This window comes from Anguilla anguilla, chromosome 16 (assembly GCF_013347855.1).
Source record: "Anguilla anguilla isolate fAngAng1 chromosome 16, fAngAng1.pri, whole genome shotgun sequence".
Taxonomy (NCBI): Eukaryota; Metazoa; Chordata; class Actinopteri; order Anguilliformes; family Anguillidae; genus Anguilla; species Anguilla anguilla.
The window spans coordinates 268,692-293,518 of NC_049216.1; the positions used below are offsets into that span (position 1 = coordinate 268,692).

Sequence of the window (24,827 nt, forward strand, 5' to 3'; positions counted from 1 at the left end):
CACCAGTTGCACTGCCAACATGTGTTACTATCAGGTTCAATGTAAGCCAAATTGTATGGCAACCTGTATTGCCATAAAAGTTAATTCATTACACCAATGTCATGTCTGGACAAAATCCCAGCTTGTACATTCACACCATTTTCCGTCGGATATTTACAGTGAAAGTCCCTGCCTAAAATGGACAGGTTTTTATCCAGTTACTACAACGCCTCTGCCCCATATAAAACGCAAGTAATCATGTTGCTGTCATGTCATTGCACATTTAAGTTACCATACCATGAATGAATGCACACGCTTAATGTAACAAAGTTCTCAACAGCAGCAGGTTGGCCACATTTCACGTCAATCAAGCGTACCTGTCTGTCACACAGAAGCCGTTGGGAATGGGATGAAATGGCAAGAATTCTGCATTCTTGCTGGTTGATTGCTGACACGGCAATCTGTTTTTTGTCTTATGAAGTGAGTGAGGCCAATTTGCTATGTTGTGCAGTCAGTCATGTTGATGGAGCTTCAGTTTGACCTCACCCAGGCCATGTGACAGGACACAGAGCCACACTGCTGCCCAACTGTGGTGGCCCATACAGTACATTTTTATTTCTATTTTAATGACTCAAATAACAGAGTAAGTTTCATGTTAAAATATAATTAAGTCTGGAATGACTAGGTCTACTTACAGTGGTTTAGGGTCTCATTTGACGCATTTGCCTCTGCGGGAAAGGTGCTGCCGGCCAGAGGGAAATTGTTGAAGGGTTATGACAGTTAGGGACAGCAGTAAGTCATTTTTCATCACAAGGACAGCTTCTATAATTCTGCATTGAACTTGACATCATGCCACATTGCATTTCGGGGTGATTCGCTATCTTAAGATGACTGCTAAAGCTCTGTGATTTTAAGATAACATTAGTATTTGGGAAAAAATAGAGCCCTAATACCAGCTAATATATCAGCATAGAAACCATTCAAATATTTAAAAATATCATATTTTGAGTTTATTTTTCACAATGTCATAAATGCTACTCAGAAATCAACAGTAAAAATACCTAACTTGTCAGAAAATAACGGCTGTTTCCTTTAAAACGATTTTAAATTAGCTGCTTCCCTCTTCCTGTGGAATCACTCTAGTTGCAGAGGGAGGTGACACTTTCTGTTCACAACGTATTCACGTGTGTTCCATGTACACACATTAAAACAAAATTTGTATCTTGGCTCACTTTAGCAGGTCATTTAACAAATATATTAAATTAGAGTAGATAAAGCTACATATTTTTTTTTAATTGCAGTTAAATGATGTTATTTTTTTCTTGAGAAGTCAGTTATGTATACATGCTTTCTTATATTTAGGTGTCCCTAAATGTTACACTGCTAGCGTCCTGAGGAACTTAGAATTCTAAAAAAGATAACCCCTCTTCAAATGTTGCACAGAAGATTGTGCCTTTCCCTGTAATGACAGTGATTACATGCCGAGGGAAGCGGCTAATTTTTAATGTCATAGCCTATTAAAGAACTGAGCAGTGACCCAGGGAAGGGCTGGCCTGGGAACATTCTCAACTCCCCAGTATGACAAGGCTAAGGGGAAGGAGAGGCGCAGGCTGGTCCAGGAGGAAGTGAGGGCAGCGGTGGAGAATGAGAGGTCCAGCAGAGCTGTAGGCATGAGACAGCAGGGGGCCTGGACAAGGTGGGAGCATGCCATGGACTGGAAAGTCACATGGACAGATCTCTGGCAGGCAGAACCGCAGCTCATCAAGCTCCTGATCCAGGTGGTGTACGACGTCCTGCCCAGCCCATCAAACCTCTTTAGCTGGGGCAAAGTTGAGTCTCCGGACTGCCTGCAATGCCCAGGCTGAGCACCTTGGAGCACATCTTGAGCTGCTGTCCAAAAGCTCTGGGGCACGGGCGGTACACCTGGCACCATGATCAGGTGCTGAAACCTATTGCAGAAGCCATCAGCATGGGAATCAACAGCTGCAGACGAGCACGCCCAACCACCCAGATGATCACCTTTGTGAAGGCTGGAGAGCGGCTGCCCACAGGAACTAAGAAGCCTGTAGGAATCCTGGAAACTGTGCAAGACTGGCAGCTTTTGGTGGACCTGAAAAAACAGCTGAAGTTTCCACGGCACATTGCCACAACCACCCTAAGGCCACACATCCTCCTGGTGTCAGAAGTGGCCAACGTCATCCTTTTTTTTTAACAGTGCCGTGGGACGACCGCCTGGAGGAGGCCCGTGAGAGGAAAAGGACCAAGTACGGAGACCTTGCCATTGACTGCCGTAAGCAGGGCTGGAGGGCTAAGTGTATGCCTACCGAGGTTGGCTGTAGAGGTTTTGTGGGGCAATCACTCTACAAAGTCTTGAGTGCACTGGGCATCACTGGAATGGGGAGAACGGCCATCAGGAACATCACAGAGGCAGCGGAGAAGGCATCGAGATGGCTCTGGATCAGGAGAGGAGGTCCATGGGGAGGAGCAAATGCCACCTGAACACAAGTCGTGGTCTGATCAACCGTGGCTGGGTCGCCTGGAAGAGGGTGTCTGATGTTGAAAGACCCGAAACACCCAATGACCCCAGGTTCTATCAGCATCGAAAGATGTATGCAATCATCTTTCAAAAAAAAAAAAGGAAGCAACTATTTGTTTCTGGAAAGTCAGCGATTTATATATTGTTAGTTGATTACACTGTAGCATTTATGCCATTATGCATGAAAAATAAACTGTCAAAACAAACCCACCCATTTGTGAAAAATAAAATGCTTTATACCACACTGTAGAAAAGATCTTGGATAATGAGCACTACACTACACTACATTACACTACTATTAGGGAGGACAACCGAAAAATTTATTTCAGGAAATTAACATAAGTATTGTGGTTAAAATACCAGTTTAGCCTTAAATTAACGTATTGTGAACAGCGATCGTACATATATGGAATATTAATGTGATATATTGGCTGTTTTTGTGGCCTTTTAGCTCGCACTTTCCCAAAATTCCATCAATGATAAGATCGGGACTCCGACGGCACCGAAAACCGATAGATTTCACTGAACATTCGACTGTTTACATTTATGGGGTTCTGAACCAGTGACATCATAATAACTCTTACTGGTTGATTTTACGCGGTCATTTATGGCAGTTGGTTCTCTCAGAATTCTGACTGATAGCCAGGTCAGTATTTTCACTGGACACTTGATACATCCCGACTTATAACTTCAAAGTCCCAAGTCATTTGTGAATGGTTTAAATGGATTTTGAAAGTAGACACTTCATGCTACAAGCATGCTAAGGGATTTGAGTGTGCTGTGAAGTTTAGGTAGCAAACAACAAGGCTGAATCCTTCTGACGTAATTTACATAGCGACTATATGCTCAGATCGCCTAGTTTCACTCACTATGGCCAAGCGGAATCGATAAGGTTTCAGAAAATATATAACTTTAAAAGATTTAATTCAATCTTCTACTGGGACTTTTGCTGTTTATCGAGGGTGTGACAGAAAATTTCGGTGCCGCTGACTATAATCAAATGTTTTTCACATTTACCGTTCGATTGACCAAGTACCATTCAAAGTACATTTTTATGGGTTAGTACTGTCAGATTGTGCTAGCTACTTCACATTAACCTTGTACAGTGATCAATAAAGGCTAACAGCACAGTACCACTTAATTCTAGTAACTTCTATCACCACTGTAATGAACTAAAAAAAGGTAACAAACGACATTTCTGTGAGAAATGTATTGTCAAGCTCACGCACATACACTGCTGGCGACATTCTAACGCTTCGTTTTGCCCTCCCTACTACTATGCCTGATTATCTGTATCTGTTCAAGCAATAGGTGGCCTAACATAACACTTTTAATCAGTTTCTTTGATGACCGATTGTCCGATTTACACCTCCAATTAGACTACTCATTTGCGAAACAAAAGGAACCTGCTTGATGTATTTTGTAACAAAAAAACTGCCTGTAATTCTTAACTGATTCAAAAAAGAAAACAAAGAGACAAGATAGGCTTAATGATTTTTACCATTTAAATCATGGCACAAGTGAAAACACGTTATCTTTGACCACAGTGGCAGAGCTTGGGTATTAGGACGGGGAGTGCGGGGCCAGTTTAGGAGGGCCATATGACCCATTATTTTAGAAATATTGTGGTGACCCAATGATGCATGTGTGTATCAGCATATCACACTTTGTTACAGAAAAATATCTCATAGGCTATGACCACTGGAATCCCACAGCAAAGCTATATCACAAATTGGTTAGGCCAACAAAAAAGTTTCTGACGCACCAAATTATAGGTATCACCCATAGTCCTGTAATGGTTAACAATGCAGAACCCTGCCAAGATGGCCACAGACTAAACACGGCTGGTGACAATAGCCCAGAAGTGTAAGAGAAGTGTGAAGTCGTTTTTGTTTGTTTAATCACTCTAGCAACCGCGTTACATACTCAAAACAGAAATGGTGATTAATTGCTGAAGTAGGCTAATTGTGCCTTTTACTCTTTTAGCTGCATTTTTAGATGCTACGCCTGCATTTAGGTTAGTGAAGAACAGGTGCACAATTGTATAGCGTCACATGCCCAACATTTTAAACACAAGCGTGAAAATGCCTTCATATCTGCGCTGCCCTCTAACTGACCTGCCTGTTTGGGGTCTCTTCATTGAGCTCTATAAGCCTAAAAAAAAAAATTGGAACTGCTCATGGATTGGTCACTCGGTGTTACAGTTAATGTTCAGCCCTGTAACAAAACTTAAAAAAAGGAACTGGGCTTGTAATCAAAAGGTCATAGGTTCGATTCTTAGGTAGGACACTGCCATTGTACTCTTGAGAGAGACACTATATTTGCCATTGTAGGCATACAATGAAATTGTGTTTGGTACCTCTCAGAGGCCAGCAGCAATAGAAAACACAAACACGTGACCTCTTCTTTGGTTCATGACCAACCTTTCCACAAAATCTTCTGCAAAGGTATGAATCCATTCAGGAGTAATGCAGATTTTTGTGATAGGCCAACGCCCATCACCATGTCCCCTCCCACGCCCTCACACAAACACGTGACCTCTTCTTTGGCTCATGACCAACCTTTCCACAAAATCTTGTTTAAATCTGTGAATCCATTCGGGAGTTATGTGCCTTTTTGTGATAGGCCACGCCCATCACCATGCCCCCTCACACACCCTCACACCAACACGTGACCTCTTTTTTGGTTCATGACCAACCCTTCCACAAAATCTTGTGCAAATCTGTGAATCCATTCGGGAGTTATGCGCCTTTTTGTGATAGGGCACGCCCCCCACCACGCCCCCTCACACACCCTCACACAAACATGTGACCTCTTTGGCTCATGACCAACCTTTCCACAAAATCTTCTGCAAAGGTATGAATCCATTTGGGAGTAATGCAGCTTTTTGTGATAGGCCACGCCCATCACCATGTCCCCTCTTGGTCAATCAGCCTGAAAGTTACTCAGCTCTACCTTCCGGGCATGACTAATGTCCATGCCAAATTTCAGCCTCCTGGGGCTGCTACGGGGTGGGACACTTTCTGTGGACCAACTAACTGACCGACCGACTGACAAATAGAGCTATAGCTGCTGCAAAACTGTTGCTGCCCATTTTTAAAAAGTAGTCTTTTTCCAAAAGATGTCTTTGGAAGATGACCTTATACCGCTCGTATCCTATGTGTCTAAGCACAATCCAGGCCTTCATCCACCGATTACCTTTATAAAAAAGTTCCCTGATTCATTTGGCAAGACCACTGCTACATCCGGCAGCTTTGTACAGCGTCATAATACTGAACAGTCACTGACATTATCTAATCAAAGACTTTCAGCTTAAGAACCTCTCACATAGATCCAGGGTAGATATAGCTTAGGCAGTTCTCTGAAAAGGTGTTGAATGTTCAAATCATAGACATGTCCAGTTCAAGGGTTAACTTGATTATTATTGAAAAGATTTCTTTGGGCAGTGCTAAGAGTGCCATGTTTTCTGTATCTCCTCCTTGGTTTGTTCTCTGATCTGCTGCTTTGGTCTACTGCATCACCTGCTCCCTGGTCTGCTCCATTACCTTCTTTCTGGTGTTCTTCATGGTCTGCTTCCTGGTCTGAACTCCAGTCTGTTCCATTGCCTGCTTCCTGGTCTGAACTCCAGTCTGCTCTGTTGCCTGCTTCATGGTCTTAACATTGGTCTGCTCCATTACCTTCTTTCTGGTCTGCTTCCTGGTGTTCTTCGTGGTCTGCTTCCTGGTCTGAACTCCAGTCTGTTCCGTTGCCTGCTTCCGGGTCTGAACTCCAGTCTGATCTGTTGCCTGCTTCCTGGTCTTAACATTGGTCTGCTCCATTACCTTCTTTCTGGTCTGCTTCTTGGTGTTCTTCATGGTCTGCTTCCTGGTCTGAACTCCAGTCTGCTCCATTGCCTGCTTCCTGGTCTGCTCTTTTGTCTGCTTCCTGGTCTTAACATGGGTCTGTTCCATAAGCTTCTTTTCCACAAAGGTTTCTCTATCATCTCCCTGGTCTGATTCCTGGTCTGCTCTTTGTTCTGCACCACTGTTTGATTCCTGGTCTGCTCCACTGTTTGATTCCTGGTCTGCTCCACTGTCTGATTCCTGGTTTGTTTTATTGTCAGCACTCTGGTCTGCTCCATAACCTGCTTGAACTTCTCCATTAAAATCCATCCTTTCACACTCAGCCTCCTGAATGGCCTGGATATAATGACTAACTGGACCTCCAAGACTTTAATAATGATCCCCATGTCGCTCAGCGATGTGGCCAAGAACCAAAAGAGACAAGGTATCACAATACCTATTGGACGGCATTATAACACAGGTTGCATCAATTCCTAGAGTGGACACAACCAGAAATTGAACATGGAAAATCTGAGAGGCTCTCTGAAGTGTTGTATGATATCCATATGTTCCCTGTTGTGCCATACTTTGCAAGTATGCACTCCAGTTGTTGCCTTCCACATAGTTTGGCAGTGGTGTACCATGACCTGTATGTGGATCACTTGTTAGATCTCCCACAATTTCCTCTCTCAGGGATGTCGCTGAGTGGAAAATTCCTAGTGGCCAACTGATCAGCCATGGCTTCAAACTGGCAATTACCATCTGGGTCTGGGTCAAAACTTATGGTAAGGTCTGAGGATTCATAAGACTCCAATCTCTCCTCGTGTGTGTAAGGCATTAGTAACTGGCTTTGGGGATTTTTTTGCAGACAGAGAAGACTTAGTTAGACATAGTTTTTCTATCTTTTTTGTCACACTGGTCACATCAGATACAGAAAACCATTGTTCTGTCACAGTGAATTTGCCTGGTATCTGAAACTGGACCTTGTATTTTGATACCTTTAAATTTCTCTTGATTATTATACCTGGCAATACCAGATGTATTTTTGAAACTGTGTGTATACTATCCTTAATCTTGACCAATACTTTGTCTGTTACCTTGTAAACAGAAGGTGGATGTTTTCCTGATGCATTCCGAATCATTTGTCTGTTGCAATGCTCAGTGGCCTTCTGTGCCCTTTTTCTTAGTTTACAACCTTTATCCTCAAACTGAAGTCTTTGTTTTAGGGAGGGTAGATTGGCCTGTGGATCTTGTGCGGGGTGTTCATTACTGATCTTGGATGGAGAACATGTTAAGGGATTGGTTATCCTGTGACTTTTTCTTCCATAATATACCTCAAAAGGAGACATCCAATTCAACACCTCTCTTGGATCTTCATTCATTACTCTGGAGTAAACTGGTGTGGCAAGACGAGTGCCACCCCTCTGAACTTCCAACACACAGAAACACGGGAAACCACAAGTTCTTTCCGCACTTACGTGCTCTTTTATTTCTGCCGATCTGGCTTTTTTTTTACACATACTCAGGACACGGTTTTTCTCTCCGTTGTTCTGTTTTATATGACGAACATACGTCTTTTATGCATACAACCGATGCAGGTCCTTTCTCCACGTGCAGCTTCTCCCTTTTAAGGCTCCCGGTCTCCGCTTTTAAAATCCCAGGCTCACTGTTGAACAATCAGATGCAATCAGCGCAATCAAATAATTAGCAATTATTGGCGCCGACTACCTCCACCTGACAGCTGCGACGTTGGATCCGAGAGCTGCTCCTGTCACTCCTTCTCTGCAGCCGACACCAAACCACGCCCACCCTACCACATACCCCCACCGCCCAACTTAGGCCGGGGAGCCATCCGGCCGATGACCTACTGGACCGGATCTGAGGCACCTTTTCGGGTTAAGTCAGTTAGGGGACTGGTCAGCTCCGAAAATGCAGGGATGAACCGTTTGTAATAGCCGGCCAGCCCTAAGAACCTCCTTACCACTTTTTTTGACTTGGGTCAGGTACAGGTTGCAATTGCAGCGGTTTTGTCCACTAGAGGCCGCACCTGTCCACTTCCCAAGTGGTACCCCAAATACCGAACCTCCGCCCAGCCAATAGCACACTTCTTTGGGTTAGCCGTGAACCCCGCCTGCCTTAAGGATTCAAGCACCGCTCCCACATGCTGCAAATGCTGCTCCCAACTGCTGGTATGGATGATTACGTCATCCAGATAGGCAGCAGCATATTCAGCATATGGACGCAATACTCGATCCATCAGGTGCTGGAAGGTGGCAGGGGCTCCGAATAACCCAAACGGAAGTGTTCTATAAAAAACGAGCCGTGCAAAAGCCGATCCAAGAGCTCGTCAACCTGAGGCATTGGATAAGCATCAAACCACTTCATTTACTTTCCTATAATCCACACAGAAGCGAATAGACCCATCAGGCTTACCTACCAGCACAATGGGCCTACTCCAGGGACTGTGGTTTTCCTCTGTTACCCCCAGCTCTAGCATTGCATTTATCTCTGCCTGAACCAATTTCTTTTTGTGTTCAGGCAACCTATAGGGGCAAGTCCGCACTGTCACCCCCGGGGAAGTTTCAATGTGGTGATGTATGAGGTGCGTGCATCCTGGTATGGGGGAAAACACATCAGCAAATGCTTTTGCAACAAGACAAGGTCTGCTCTCTGATTCGGTGAGAGATGGTCATCTAAAAGGGGTGAGATTTGATTGGACAAATTTGGTACCTCCGGGCCCAGCTCATCTCTCTCCTTATCCACCGTAACCAGAGAGCCAGCCACCACCTCCTTCCATGCTTTCAGGAGATTGAGGTGATAAATCTGTTTTGCTCCCTCTCTATCAGAATGCTCTACCTCATAGTCCACCTCCCTGACCCGCTGTGTGACCACAAACGCCCCTTGCCACTTGGCGAGTAATTTAAAACTATCCAAAAATGCCTCGGAGTCGTCATCCTGGGTCATTTTTGGAAGATGCACTTGGGGCCGTGTCTGTCGCTCTCAGGGGCTAGTTTCTCCCGCAGCAGCCGGCTGCAGCAGCGCCTGAGTCTGGAGGGAAGACTGGGCACACAAAGCCTCCAATTGCTCCGCGTGTGCCGCAGCCTGCCTCTCTTGCATGGCTGCCGTCCCCTCCAGCATCCTGGCCAGCGCTACCACAGGTTGTGAAGTTTCGTCATGCTCCGGGCTGTGTTCCATTTTATGCTGTGTCGGAAGTTTTGTCAGACGAACTAACGCTACAGACTTTATTTAATTAGACTAACGTTAACGTTCACTGAATTAAATCGCTTGCCTGTATGTAACATTACAATGTGGCTAACTTATCTAAACTTCGCTAAATTGGTCCGCAAAGTCAATGTTAATACACTCATCTTTATATGTGTTCTTAGATTTGTGTTTGACAGTAGAGAATGTATTTAATCTCAGCTTGCATAGCTCATAAGTAAAAACGTAGGTTTTGACCGTGGAGCTAGTCAGTGTCATGTATTTGCTTTGTCAAGTATGGCCATGGTGATTCTTCCTCAGGCTGAGATTTGGGAGGCTTATCCATGATGAGGCTGTCGCTGTGTGAGCACTGAGCAACGCCCGCCCTTTTGCACATGCACTACACAAAGGTCAAGTGTGTGGTGGTGGCTGCCTGACGAATGCATTGCCTGGGCATGCCTTCACAGCGGTCAGGATGAAAGAAACAGGGGCTGATCAAAAGGGGTTCAATTACAGTAGAGAAGCAATGGTAAAATAAATTTTAAAAAATCATTCCTTTCCTTTTACGGCCCAAAATAGTTTGTAGTTTCAGTAGTTAACTACACAAAAAATGGCAAAAAAGTAATTTAACTACTTGAATCACTATGCAAATATGAATGTAGTTGAATGTGGTGGGGTGTGCGTGGTTTGAGCGTTGGCTGCAGAGAGAGAGTGTGAGAGGAGCGGCTCTCGGATCCTTCGTCACAACTGTCAGCTGGAGGTAATCAGCGCCGATAATTGTTAATTGTTTAATTGCGCTGATTGCCTCTGATTGCTTTCAACAGTGAGCCTGGGGTTTTTAAAAGGAAGACCGGAAGCTGGAGCGAGGGAGGGGCTGATGACAAGACGGCTGCGGAACCGTCGTGTTTGTGTGAAAATTGTCTGTAAAAGACGCATCTGTAAATAAAAGAGCACGGCAGTGCTGATTACGGAAACAACTGTCTCCCGTGAGTGTGTGTTTAAACAGGAGGGGTGGCACTCGCTTGCCACATTGAACTACCAGCAAGCTACTGCAAAATGTTGTTAAACTACTAGTTTAATTACATGTAGTTCACTACTCTCCAACACTGACAATGAATCACATACTTTCAAGGCACTGAAGGGGGAATTCAGTGTCTCTGTAGCAGAGAGATCAAGAACCCAACATGCTGCTCTTGTTTGATTGTGGAGGAATAGAGACCGTTAGGCTCTCAGTGAAGATAGACAGGCAATAACATGCACTGAAAAACTGGTAGCTAAGAAGTGTGCCATCAGACAAATTGTGAAAAGAGGTCTGCATGAGACGAAAGGGTCTGGTGCAAGAAAGTTGCACAAACTACTAAAGGAACAATACTCTGGCATACGTGTTGTGCATGCGCCAAACTAAAACTTCCCTTGGGGATAAGCCCCTGATGTCTTTGAATCCTAGAAATGCCCCTGGTATAGTTTAACCTGTTTATACTGTATATGCAAACTAAAAAAAAAGGAAATTCATTTTTGATTTGTTGCCCAGACAATTGCATTTCTGGCACTTAATTTTTTCCTAAATTATAAATATAAACTAATCTAAGTATTGTAAATGGTACAAATGTCTTGCTTCATGTAAGCCATTTTTCAAGTCTATGTGATGCTCAAATTAGGAGTAATAAAGTTATAAATAGGGTACCACCTAAATGGACAAGGATTGGCCAGATTTGGTATGCGTGCGAAGAGGTTAAAAAACATTTAGAGGGTAAAATATTCAGAAGATTGCTGTCCCTTCTCATGTATGAAAGGTGCTAAGGGGTGAAATAGTCCTGTCAATGTTCACACTGAGCACATCCCAGAGTGTGGATTCACTTTTGGTTACCATGAAAAGGAAAAGGAAGGAAAGGAAAAATACAATTGTATGTAAAATACACAGTTCAATGCAAAAGTACAGTGACACAGTTTTTGTTGTTTTATCTCTGTACTCCAGCACATTGGATTTTAAAATAAAACAATGAATTTATGATTAAAGAGCGGAGTATTTACATATTCTTACAATTACAGCCATTTTTACAGAACCAAAACAGCAAAGTCAAAACAACAAAAATAGCGTCACTGTCCCAATACTTTTGTATTTAACCATATGTGCCAAGTATCAAGAACATACACATTACCATACAAATGGGCACAGGTCCCTGATTGGTCAGCTCACGGGACTACACCTGACAGATAGCAGCTGTGTCTCTGATTGACCAGTTCGTTGGACTCTGCCTAACAGACAGAAGTGTGTCTCTCACACCTGGGAGCTGCCCAGCACAACCACAATCCTCTATTGTTGGCCACTGAGCAGCTCCACTGGAGGGAGAGGACATTTTTTTAGCCAATTGAATCAGGGGATGATTAGGTAGTAAGTTTTTGTGAGAGCCAGATCTGGGATTTTAGCCAGGACACCAGGGAACCCCTACTCTTTGCAATAAGTGTCATGGGATCTTTAACGACAACAGTGAGTCAGGACCTTGGTTTAATGTCTCATCTCCTACAGCACAATGTCCCCGTCACTGCACTGGGGCATTGGGGTTTGTTTGACCAGAGGGAAGATTGCCCCCTGCTGGCCCACCAACACCACTTCCAGCTCAGTATTCCCTGGTGGTCTCCCATCCAAATACAAACCAAGCCCACACTTGCTTAGCTTCACCCAGTCGGCAGGAGCAGAGTATGTGGTGGTATGGCTGCTGTTTCATGTTTCATTCCTGGGCAACATGCACTTCATCTGTGTACCAAAAAAAAACTCCTTTGGTTAGGATAGTGATTATCACTGATAGCTAAAAACCATTAAAATAAGGAATGCAAACTCTGGGTGACCCTGGCTGCTCCACACCACCCCACCCAACCCCCCCACCCGGCAAGTAACTGGGAAAGTTCAGTTCCGCCTGCTGTGTTCCATAAACTGCACAGTTAGGCCCTTTTCAAAAGTGAGTAATGTGTGTGTAATTGTTATGTCAGGAGTGAGTAAAATGTAAAATGTGTGTAAATGTTATGAATGAGTAAAATACATGCAAATGTTACATCAAGAGTGAGTAAAATGTGTGTAAATGGTATGGGAGAATGAGTAAAAGGTGAAGAAATGGTATGGGAGAGTGAGCAACATGTGTGTAAATGTTATGAAAGAGTGAGTAAAATGTGTGTAAATGTTATGAATGAGCATTGGAGGAGGCATGTGGCAGTCTACACCCTCCCCAGACCGACAGAGGATAGCGCATCGACCAGAAATGTGATGCACATGGGGAATTGGTGTAACGACTAAATTGGAGAGAAAATGGGGATAAAAATGGTTTTAAAAAAAAGTAGTGAGTAGTGTGTCTAAATGTTATGAGAAAATGAGAAAAATGTGTGTAAATATTGAGAGTGAGTAAAATGTGTGTAAATGTCAAAAGTTAATGTGTGTAAATGTTATATCAAGAGTGAGTAAAGTGTATGTAAAGTAAAATGTTTGTAAATTGTTTGGAAAAAATGTTTGTAAATGTTATGAGAGTGATTAAAATGTGTGGAAATGGTATGGGAAAGTGAGTAAAATGTTTGAAAATGTTATGTCAAGAGAGGAAAATTTGTGTAAATGTTGAGAGAGTGAGTAAAATGTGTGGAAATGTTATGACAGAATGAGTAAAATATGCGTTAAAATTGCATAAAGAGTGAGTAAAATATGTGTAAATGTAAAGAGAGAGTAACGTGTGTACATGTCATGAGAAAGTGAGTAAAATGTGTGGATATGTTGAGAGAGTGAGTAAAGTTTGTGGAAATATTGTGAGTTAGTAGAATGTGTGTAAATGTTACTCACTCTTGATGTTACATCAAGAGTGAGGAAAATGTGTAAATGTTATGAGAGAGTGAGTAAAATGTGTGTAAATGTTACGAGAGTGAGTAAAATGTGTGTAAATGTTATGTCAAGAGTAAAACGTTTGTACATGTGATGAGAGAGTGAGTAAAATGTGTGTAAATGTTACGAGAGGCAGTAAATTGTGTGGAAATGTTGAGACAGAGTAATATGTGCATACATGTTATGAAAAAGTGAGTAAAATGTGTGAAAATGTTGAGAGTGAGTAAAATGTTTGTAAATTGTATGTCGAGAGTGAGTAAAATGTGTGGAAATGGTATGGGAGAGTTAGTAAAATGTGTGTAAATGTTGACAGTGAGTAATATATGTTGAAATGTTATGTTAAATATGATGTTATGTTAACGAGACGAGACAAGATGAAAACGTTAGTGGTGGACTTACGGACATTGAAATTACATGAATTCTTTTTTCCAATCGTGCATGCATCTACCGGTATCTTGCAAAATCTAAACAAAGCAGTGCATCCTTGTCATTGGTTGAATGCTGCCCGGGTCCTACCCCTCCCCACAGGGAATGGGAATAAAAACCTCATTGAGAGCTTATTAGCTAGCCCAAGTGTACTAAATGCACATTGTGGTGTTGTTACACACTAGCACACTGTTTAGTGGCTATCATTTAATATTGTTGTTCATACTGTATGTAAAATTGTCTAATCTTTAAGTAATCCGATTCTAATTGCGGACAGATTTTTTATATTCACTTGACAGAGCAAAACAAAAATACAGAAGGCAAGATTAAGCAAAATAAATATTAAAGGGAATAAATGAAATAGCTTCTTTTTGAAAAATACACTGCAGTTTTGTGAAACATTAATATGCCAAAAGCTATATTTTTTCATACATTAATGCATATATAAGAGACCCAATCCATACTTAAAGATTAAGGAAAACCCCATTCATTTTTTCCATAGACCGTCTGTTTTTAGATCCACGGAAGTAGATAATGCTAACATTGACACGAAAATGTTGACAGCTCTTACAAGGTCTTTTTTTCCCCTCCCCATCGATGGGGTGCGGCCTATGTGCCTAGTCTCCACCAAGTAATTTCACTGACTTATCAGAAACCTTTGTTGGTTGTTCAGCCAATGAAAAAAAGTTTTTGAATTTCAAGCAAAATAATTCTCTCTGTGTCAGGCAGGTATATAAGACATTTATTGGTAGAACAAGCCACAGACAGATGTTTTCTTGCTTGGTAAGCCACAATAATATATTCAGAGACTTTTTTCATCTTTTTCTAAAACAACAGTTTTTAGAGGCTATTATTTCAACAATCCCTCCTAAGGGCTATTTTCTAACAGCCTTTTTAAAGGGTTAGGGTTATTTTCTTTTATGTGCTTTTCTATTTTTTATATCTTCTATGTACTCAAAGCTGCCTTTAGGTACAAGTAGACTATAAAATACTACCACTTGATTGTATTTTCCAACAACAGTATTAGAAGGGTGTTGTCATTATTAATATATATTCATTCAATTATTATTTAATAAGTATTGACATGCTATAAATATATTCATATAAATAGCATACTAGTTCTGAAATATGGACCACAAATGTTGGAATAGTGGTGCTTCCAAAGGAAAGCCAAAAAAGAAAAGAAGGCAAGAGAGGCAGTTTTGCTTCAAAGTGTTCCACTCATTGTCAACTTCTTTCAAAAACCCTCTGATAGTAATAATGATGACCGCAGCACTATTGTCAGCTGAGAGGAAGGAACTAGCACTAGTTCAGTTTCCAGTAATGTTGTCACTCCCCCAGAGCCATCCATTGAAGGCAAACCCTCAACAGCTATGGTATACAAGAACCATCATTTCCACCTAAGGAGCAATTTGGCAGTTCAAAAGAATCAAATCAGCAACCAAGCCATTCCTGGTGCTATGAGGTCACTGACCCTGCATTATGGCAAAGCACTTCCAGTGACATTGTTAAGTCAGTGCTTATTGAAAGAGGAGCAGTCCCCTTCCAAAACCGCATTGAAAAATACCCAGCTTCAGTGTGAGATGAGCGCTTGATGGAAAGACTAGAAGTTTCAACAATGAACTTCTATACTGTATATTGCCAAATGGGCAGAAGGTTTCTAGACAGTGACTACTCTACTCACCCTCAACAGGTTGTGTGTACTGTTTTGCATGCAAACTGTTCTCCAGCAAGCACGGTGGCTTTGGTCAGGGGTTTAGTGACTGGAAGTACTCTGAAAGAATAGGGGAACACAGAAAGAGTGCAGAACACAGATCATGCATGCTTGCCTTGCACCAGCGGAAAAGGGCAGTGCTCATGCAGATCTCATGCAGCAACTTGATGGGGAACGTAAATACTGGAGGGACATTTTGAAAAGAGTAGTAGCAGTGATCAGGTTCTTGGGTGAAAGAGGACTTACGTTTATAGGGGAGATGATGAACGGTTTGGGTCAACCCATAACGGTAATTTCCTTGGCATCCTAGAATTGCTATCACAATTTGACCCATTCTTAGCTGAACATATTAAAAAGTTTGGCGGAAAAGGAAGAGGCACAGTGTCATATTTGTCATTGACAATATGTGAAGAACTCATTGAGCTAATGGGTCAGAAAACTCACCAAACAATAGCAGATGAGATTCGGGCTGCCAAATATTTTTCAATAATTATTGACTCCACCCCAGACCTGTCACACCCACATTAGAGAGGCCTTCGGTGGTATGCTCAATGATGATAACGAGAAAAGAGATACTCGAATTGAGGCCGCTGGACTAAATTGGACACCTTAGAGACAGGGTTCCTGGCACATTTCTGGGACGTCATACTTGACCGGTTCCACGCTACAAGCATGCACCTACAGAAAGGTGACATTGACATCTCTGTAGCAGCACAGCTTTTGTCTTTGTTGAAGGATATGGGGCCGGACAGAGAGACCATTTAATTGGCTTGTGCTATTGGAGTGGTCAATGAAACATGAGTAGATAGACCATTGATGACTGTGTTACAATTTTTTTTGATTGCTAAGACACATTTTATGAAACAGTTCCCCTTTTTCTCAAATCTATTAACACAATCCCAAAACGACACATCAATCAGTATCCATCAACATCCATGCCAAACTCAAATTCTCTTCTCAAAAAAATGAACTCTTCCATCAAAATTAAACTGACTTCATATGGCACACTCAAGCCATCAAAATCACAGACAATGTAGATTACCTGTAACACACCAGTAAGTTAAATTCAAAGCACTACTGCAAAAGTAGCAGTGAGTCAGGAGTTGCAACTTTCCAGATATTTTATTTGCAGTACTGAAAAGTGAAAAGAACTATACAGTAAACAACACAGTTGAAGGAAGACAAAAATGTAGTAATTTCAAAAGAGAGTAGCATTCAAAAAAGGAACTAAAAAAAGTATGTGTAGCACAATAAAAAACAGCAATTTAGAGAATAGTTTACACATTACTCAGCATCGTCAGCTTGATCGCCGTCTCGTCTCTGGGCTGGGTCAGGCCACAAAATTTCATCCACATCACACATGATGTTAGCTCTTGCAAGGCAGCGTGGGAAATATGCCCTGGTATGCCTGATCCACCCTTGGATGGATTCAAGCGCAACATTTGTACAGGCCTCCTCCATGGCTCTACATGGAGGAGGCCTGTAGAGCCATGGCATGAGATTTTCCTGCACATAAGGGTTGCGATCGTACACCCTCCATCGCCATGCAGAGAAAAATTCCTCAATAGGGTTGAGGAATGGTGAATATGCAGGCAGAAATAACCAGAGCAGCATGATGGACACTGACGTTGTCCCAAATGACAACATAGTGGGACTGCTCTGGCTGCCCTGGCTCCCCTTCTTCCTCTTGATGTATGTTGTTTTCCATATTATTTAGGAATGCAATGAGGTGTGCCGTGTTGTAAGGCCCCAGGGTAGCATGGTGGTGGAGGACGCCCTGCTGGCTGATGGCGGCACACAGGGTCATGTTGCCTCCTTGTTGTCCTGGCACCTTAACAATGGCGAGCTGGCCAATGATATTTCTTCCTCTTCTCCGCCTTTTTGTCAGGTTAAACCCCACCTCATCAGAAAAGACATATTTGTGGGGTTTGGCCAGAGCATGAAGCTCAAAAATTCTCTACAAAAACATTGTATATACATATATTGTAAATACAGTAAGGTATGCAGTGTACACACACTTTGCCACAATGAAAGATATGCCTTGCATACAGTAATTTACAGTAAGGCACTACAGTATGCACATTACATTACCATACAGTACTGTTGTACTGGAGAAGTAGACCATCATAGTATACTCTACAAATATAGTACTGTACATGTACCTAAAAATAGTGTACCATATTGGGCTTATCTGCACATATTGAAACCGTCGGTTCTTCACCCTGATTGCATTCCTTTCAAAAGGTACTCTGTAAACTTGCTTCATCCTCAGCCTATTGCGGTGACGTACGCACTGTATGGTTGATATGGCAATATGGTCAATCCCTCCAAAAATGCCCTGATCTTGAATGATCCTCGTCTGAATTTCACGCCGGCGTATGGTATTGTTTGCAATGACCATGTTCACTACTGCCGTCTCTTGGTCATCTGACAATAGCCGTTGCCTGCCTCCTGCTTGTGGCTACCTCTCAGTTCTGCAAAAACACAATGTGAGAAAACAATTACTGATGATTACTGAGTCATCCATTTTTACAATGAAATCTAAAGAACATAGTCTATAAATACACTTCAACATTTACATAGACAGCATATCATCTCACAATAGTACAGCAGATACAATATGTAACAGTACAGTAAATTACAGTACCTGTTTTCTTGTCTGAAAGTATGGACAATGGAAGCCACTGTGAAACGGTTCAAGTTTGGCTGAACTCTCTGTCCAGCTTTCCTCATCTTCATACCATGCACCAGCACATGGTCAATCAAGGTGGCACATATTTTATCTGGGACAAATTGTCTCCTGCCTCTTCCAGTTTGTCTTCCTCTTTGTCTTCCTGTCGTCCTTTGTCATCCATTTTGAGGATCCATTGTTCAAAAGCACACAGATGCAAACTGTGGCCCTATTTATTGATCCCGAGATTGTGTCTGGTGTGTTAACAATTTTGCTGCCAAGTGTTTGCACGTAGAGAAAGTTGTGTTACCTGAGTTTAGGTTGTGATGACTTGAGTTAAATCTTTTGACTGCTAGTGTTTGTTGCATAAGCACAGTGTGTAACCAGTGATTCATGAGGGCATTTGTTTGTAGAGATTTGCAAAAAAAGATTGACAATTTGCAGCATGTGTTAAAACAAGTGAAAAGTGTTTTTAGTTTTGAGAGATGTGCTGGTGCTCTGAGAGCTGAAGTAATCATTTTGGAGTTTTTGCTAAAAGAACCAGTGTGCTTTTAGTGTGTTAGCAATCGAGAAAAACTGTCATGTTTAAGCTTGTTAAATTGGGCCCCCCATTCCTTCAAAAGGGGGGTGTTCCTTGCCCCAAGCTGATGCTCAATTGTTCACGCAGAGAGTTTATTGCAGGGTCACAAGAGGAAGGGGACAGGCACTTGGTTGACCAGAAAGTTAATGATGAACCTGACTCAGCAGCGTCAATCCCATGGTCAATGAGCCAGAGGCCCCAAAGTTCCTGTGCACAGTTACACATCAGACCTGGACATGAACTTTGCCAACAAACTCATCCAATTCAAGTCTTTCATGTCTAACTCTGAGGGTGAAATGTGCCCAACTAAATTGCTTGAGACGTTGCAGGCACTTAATCATTAAAATGAGCTCTCAGCCAATTCTCTACCTGTAGAAATACAGCCCCAAACTACGATGCCCCAGTTGCCTGCTTTAAGAAAGACTACAACAGATGGGCACTTACAGTCCATGGGCGGGCGACAAAGAGCGCCAGGCACAGGTTGCCACTCCTACAGTGGGGCTGGGCTTAACTTGACCTGGAAGCCTTTCTTCAAGAGCAGGTACAGGTTACCCACTAACAAGCTAGGCACTGAAAAAAGAAAATCTAGGTTTATGGTGTTCAGTTTACTTTAGTGCTTAAGTTCTAGTGAAAAGAAAATTCTGAATGAAGAAATCAATTTTTACAAGATAGAGAGAAAACAATGGCTGACTGAAATTGGTAAGGCTAAAAATCCTTCAAATACTCCTGAGGCAGCTAAAGAATGTGTGAGTGAGTAGCAGGAACTTCAGCTCAGTTGATTTTCAGGTGAACATTCAGGTGGGACTTCTGAGCATACCTAGCGAGCCTTTGCTCGCTCGGCCAATGCTTCACCTAATACGCGAGGTTCGGGTCGATATTTCCAAATTGAAACGAACATGGGTAGACATTATTATGATGTACATCTCTATAGGTCCCTGTCATTCTGTCTGTGGAGAGATTGCTCTAAGAGACTTTATCAGTTATAGAGGGGGGTTCCCCCTCTGATTCTTGTTCTGCTCAAGGTTTCTTCCTGTTTTCCTTGCCACTGTTGCCCTAGGCTTACTCTTTGGGGACCGGTTCTCTGTAAAGCTGCTTTGTGACAAAGCTCCTTTGTTAAAAGCGCTATAAAAATAAAATGGATTTATTGATTGATTGAACATTATAAACACACAGAGTATGCTGCACAATCTACACTGAAAATTATAAACACACAGAGAAAGCTATACAATCAACACTGAACATTATAAACATGGGGCTTGAGAGGGATACTCTGCCATACACTGACACACCAATAACATCATAAATCTAAGGGACCCAGCTCGAAAGCTCCTGACAGCACACAGAATCTTAACTATGCATTGGGGCAGATACTTTATTTCTGAGCATTTTCCCATTTCAGATTGATGCTTAAATATGCACAAATTAGCCTTTCATGTACAACTGCAGAGACAATGTTGTGCACATATTCAACACATAGCTTTTATCCTGTACCATGGGGTGACACTGTGCATCAGTTGTAAAGTTGTCATTTCTGGACAGCCTGACTGTAAAAACATCCATGCTACCTGTAGATTACTGTGGTCTACGTGTTCGATTCCTGGGATCTGCAGTACTTTGTTAGGGTTAGGGTTAGGGTTAGGGTTCTCTGACACCTCCCTCACTTCAAGTTCTTACATCACCCTCTCACACCAGGAGAAGAGAAAATATAAATGACTGTCTCAGACATACATATCTAAATATTCATTCTACATTCAAGGAAGTATACACAGAATCCTAACACAGTAAATACAGATTTTCTGCCCCAATATACATCTGGAGCCGCAAGGCTTCATAGTTGAATTGCTCTCCTGCTATCAGTTATCACAGTGTGATGTGTGTGCGTGTGTATGTGTGCCTGTGTGTGTGTGCGAGTGAGAGTGTGTCTAAGAATCTGTGTGTGTGCATGTGTGTGTTTGTGTGTGTATACAGGTGTGTCTCTGTGCGTGGGTGAGTCTGTGTGTGTCTGTGTGTGTGTTTGTTTTTGTGAGTGTGTGCATGTGCGTGAGAGAGTGTGTGTGTGTGCATATATGGCATACCCAAATCCCCTGCCTCTGGTTGACATTTAGGCAATTAAATTAATATTTCCTGATTCATTAGGAAAAAGCAAGAAAGGCATTAGAAATTAGTTGATTGTTCACGACTGCTAATCACTGTCAAAGAATGGAGTAAAGCCTAGGGCCCCCAGGGACATTTAAGGGCTGAAAATCAGTATTAGCTGATTAATCACGTCCCTGTACATCAGTCCTGGCTGTTTCCGGCTGAGTGACCCTGGCTGATGCAACCCCAATCTATATAATAGCAGTCAAATAATGACAGTCATAACCATGTCAGTCAAATTATATTCCAGTCCTGTTAAACCTCTGTTCCAGCTTGCGGGACAATGTCAGTTTGTTGAGAATGCTATTTCAAAGAAGGTTGGTTGGGGGCGGGTTATTGGTACTCTAGTGAGAGATCACAACTAAAGTCTTAGAGCTGGTTGCTGGCATAACAACATTCTATGCAGCACTTTAGGGCCACAACCACCCCTTTTTAAAAATACTTTTCAGCGACAACAATCTTGTTTAGGGCCACCAAAACCCTAGGGCCAAGTCTGCATGGACTGAAAACAATGAGGAGTGAAAGAGCATGTGTAAAAACAGGGAAGGATTACCTTGCTCCAGAGTTAGCTCTAGATCCTGTGGGAGAGTCCAGTGTTTCCCCAGGCTTGGCTGTTCTATCTCTGTTCATCTGTTGCAGCACGGAGTTGTGTTCACTCATCATGTTGGTTTTGGGGTTGGGCAGGGGTGGGCTTGTGAGCTCTGGTGGGTTGCCCCAGAGCTTTGAGGTCCTTTGTGTGGGGGTTTTGGGAGGGTCCAAAGGGGGGGTGCTACCACCTGAGGGAGGGGGAAGGGCAGGAGCAGGGGGCAGAGGCATCCCAAATGTGTCCAGGTCTTCCTCAATCAGAGCGTCCTTGTAAATTGTATTGGATTTGTTGATGATAGGCTTCATTTTTGGCTTAGGTGGGACCGGGGGCCGATCCGTCACAAATGCCTGCCCATCTGCATAGATGGTGCATGTATCCAAGGGCTCCCCGCCTTCTGAGGACAGGGTGGAGATGCTGGACACGGTTGAGACGGTGCTGGTGGTCTCCAGGCGGGGGTCACCGCTGCTCCGGCTGTCTGCCTCCTCAATTCCTGAATCGTTGACAGGCTCTAAACTCTCAGGGGGCACACAGCTTGTCAGGCTTGCTGGCGACTTCCGCACATCTGCAGTCCCCACCCCCTGGTGAGGGTGGTGGTAAGGGGCAAGAGAGGATGCCCCCGTCCCAGTATTATGCTGTTTGACCAGCTTGACGATGACCCCAGCCTGGTCCTCTGGGATGTCAAAGCTGTTGGCGAACTCCAGCGGTGGCGGTAGGGGCTCAGAGAACACAAACTCCTCAGTGATGTCGACAGAGGCCAGGGGTGGTGGGGGGATGTGGAAGGGTAGCTTTTGGAATGAGTCATCCACTGAGCTGACAGAGATGAAGGCCTTGCTATGTGATGTGGTGGTAGCAGGATCATGCGTGTTAGGGGTCTGAGGCTTGCCAGCGGGGATGACTGGCTGGTTGGAGTCCCGCAGTTCAGATGGGGTGCTGTCTGGGCCCTCGGTGATGGTATTCTCTCTTTCCCCCACTGATGGGCTGTTCACATCAGGTGTGGTTCTGCCAACCATGTGCACCATGAGGAGACCGGCTGACTTGTGCTGTGACGTGTCCACAATGTCAATCAACATGTTTGTCCTCTCGACCTTTTCAGATTCATCCTTTGCCAAATTTGTCTCGTACTTAGCCCCTGTCATTTGCCTCCGCAGCCCCCCCCTGCCTGGCCGGCCCGTGGCAGTGACCGTGTTGGGGCGCAGCTTGGTGTCAATAAAGAGGGGCTTGTTGAGATCAGGCTTGGGGGGGTCAGTCTTGGACTGCTGTGGAGGTGGTGGCTGGTACACCTGCTGTTCCTTCATGGCTCGGTCTCTGGCCGCCAGAGCCAGGGCCAGCGGAGAGCTGGGGTCCAGCACTTTCCCTGTAACTGGGTGCACATAGGTGCCCCCGTTGCTGCTGCTATAGGTCTTGCCCACGGTCACGGGCAGGCTGAGAGGGCTGTCCAGGTGGGGGCTGTTCCCAGTGCACGTGCTCAGGGGGACCCTCACAAGCGTAGATTCATGGGAAGTGAAGTCCGTCACATTTCCACTGCCACCTCTCTCTCCCTGGGGGATAACCAGGAGTGAGGAAGGTGGGTCCATGAGCTTGTGCAGATGCTCATCATTCCTGAACATGCCTTCATCAATGGACTTGGACTGGCGGAGACGGGGGGCGGGGACGGGTACAAGCCCTACGTCCTCATCTCCCAGGTCAGTGGAGATGAAGGCCGAGGAGCAGCGGTGGGCCTCTAGCCGTTTCTGGCGGTTGCAGATCTTTCTGTGGCTGCCATCGGGCCGCAGCTGGCCTGGGTGGTCGGACGCTGACGTGTCGATCTCCATGCTGCTGCCCTGGCTGCTCTTCCCGCTGCTGCTGATGGATGGCTCCTTGATGATGATGGTGGGGATTGGGATGGAGCAGGTCTTCTCTGGGCTGTCCTCTACATTGAGCTGTTTCACCAGCATGCCCTTCCTCCTGGCAGGCTTGGCGGGCACATACAGAGCCTTGACACCTGGCTTCCCCGTTTTTGAGTAGGGATTCTCAAGCACGCTGGACCTGTGGTTGTGCACGTTCTGCAGGCTCAAGACGTTGGTTTTGTAAGGATTTACGGAGTCAAAATGCTCAGAGCTCTGCCGGCAGTACATGCCCTTGTGCCTCCTCATGGTGCCCATGTTGGAGTCACCCCGAGTCAGGGAGCCAGTGTCTTTGGCTGCGGAGTTGGGGGTGAAGCCCGGCCGGATGGTGCCACTGTCCCCCCCGACCACAGGTGGTTTGGGGCTGTTGTAAGGGGGGGCTGGAGGGGAGATTGCGGGTGGAGGCGGGATGTCCTGGTATGTGTCAGGCACAGAGAGGCTCCTGGAGAATTTCAGCAGTGGAGGGGTCAGGAACTGCCTTTCTTCTTCTGTTACTCCTGTGAAAGAGATGTCAGTTACTTGCTTCAAGAAATTCAAAACAGCAGTGAAGCTATGGTGCCCTCCTGGACCTGATAGTATGAGCACACTAGAAAGGCTGAAAAAAATATTTATTTTTAAAAGTATGTTATAATACATTGAATAATACATCTGACCTTATGGAGGCACTACAATATATGTACCTATACAATATATTTAATAATAATACAATGTACTGTGTGTGTCAAATAACAGTTTTTTCTTTGACAAATTGATATTGTTGGAATGCGTAATTAAATGCTTAAAATATAATCAGAACAGCCTTTCATTGTCTCAATGTATCTCCATTCAATTAAAAATATTTTTTTGTTGTGCATGATGGGGAGGTGGCAGCAGCTGCAAATGTCCTTGGGTTAGGGTTAGGGTTTGTTGAAAAAAGGACTGTGGCATCACTGAAAAACCAGAAAGATAATGTGGCTATAATTTATTTATTATTTATTTATTTATTTTTTTGACCCATGGTTATGATTAGTTTCAATATATCTGGCTCACAATTCACATTGTTATCAAAAATGTAAATTATGTTATGTTAGAATCCTTAAAAGTGAATCCTCAAAAGTGACTCTAGCGTTCAAACAACTCCACAAACACACCTTAGCTATCCTGCAGATTTGTTTGTCATGTGCATTTAAAATGAAATGGCTAAAAGCGACATTTCTGATGAGATTAGATATAAGATAATTCAATTGCATAAGGAAGGTGAAAGTCAAATGAAAAAACAGGAGTTTACAAAAGATTGTTGCTAGATACAGAGAACATGGGACTCTTTTGAAATTACTTGGATTGAGAAATTCAGAAAATTCAACCAACTTTTAACACTGAACGTTGAAGTTGTTTACAAGAAGCATGGAAAAATATCCCAGAAGATTTCTTTGAAAAACTGTTGTGGAGGTTCTTG

The 24,827-nt window shown here is 43.5% G+C and overlaps 1 protein-coding gene across 1 annotated transcript in view; it reads right to left on the reverse strand.

The window, feature by feature from the left end:
• Positions 1-24,827, reverse strand: part of LOC118215029 (SH3 and multiple ankyrin repeat domains protein 2-like) — a 108,209-nt gene that overhangs the window by 11,555 nt on the left and 71,827 nt on the right. Inside the window, exon 13 of the mRNA XM_035395401.1 lies at positions 21,477-23,889. Within this exon, the coding sequence (XP_035251292.1) occupies positions 21,477-23,889 (2,413 nt within the window). The remainder of the gene's footprint in view (positions 1-21,476; positions 23,890-24,827) is intronic.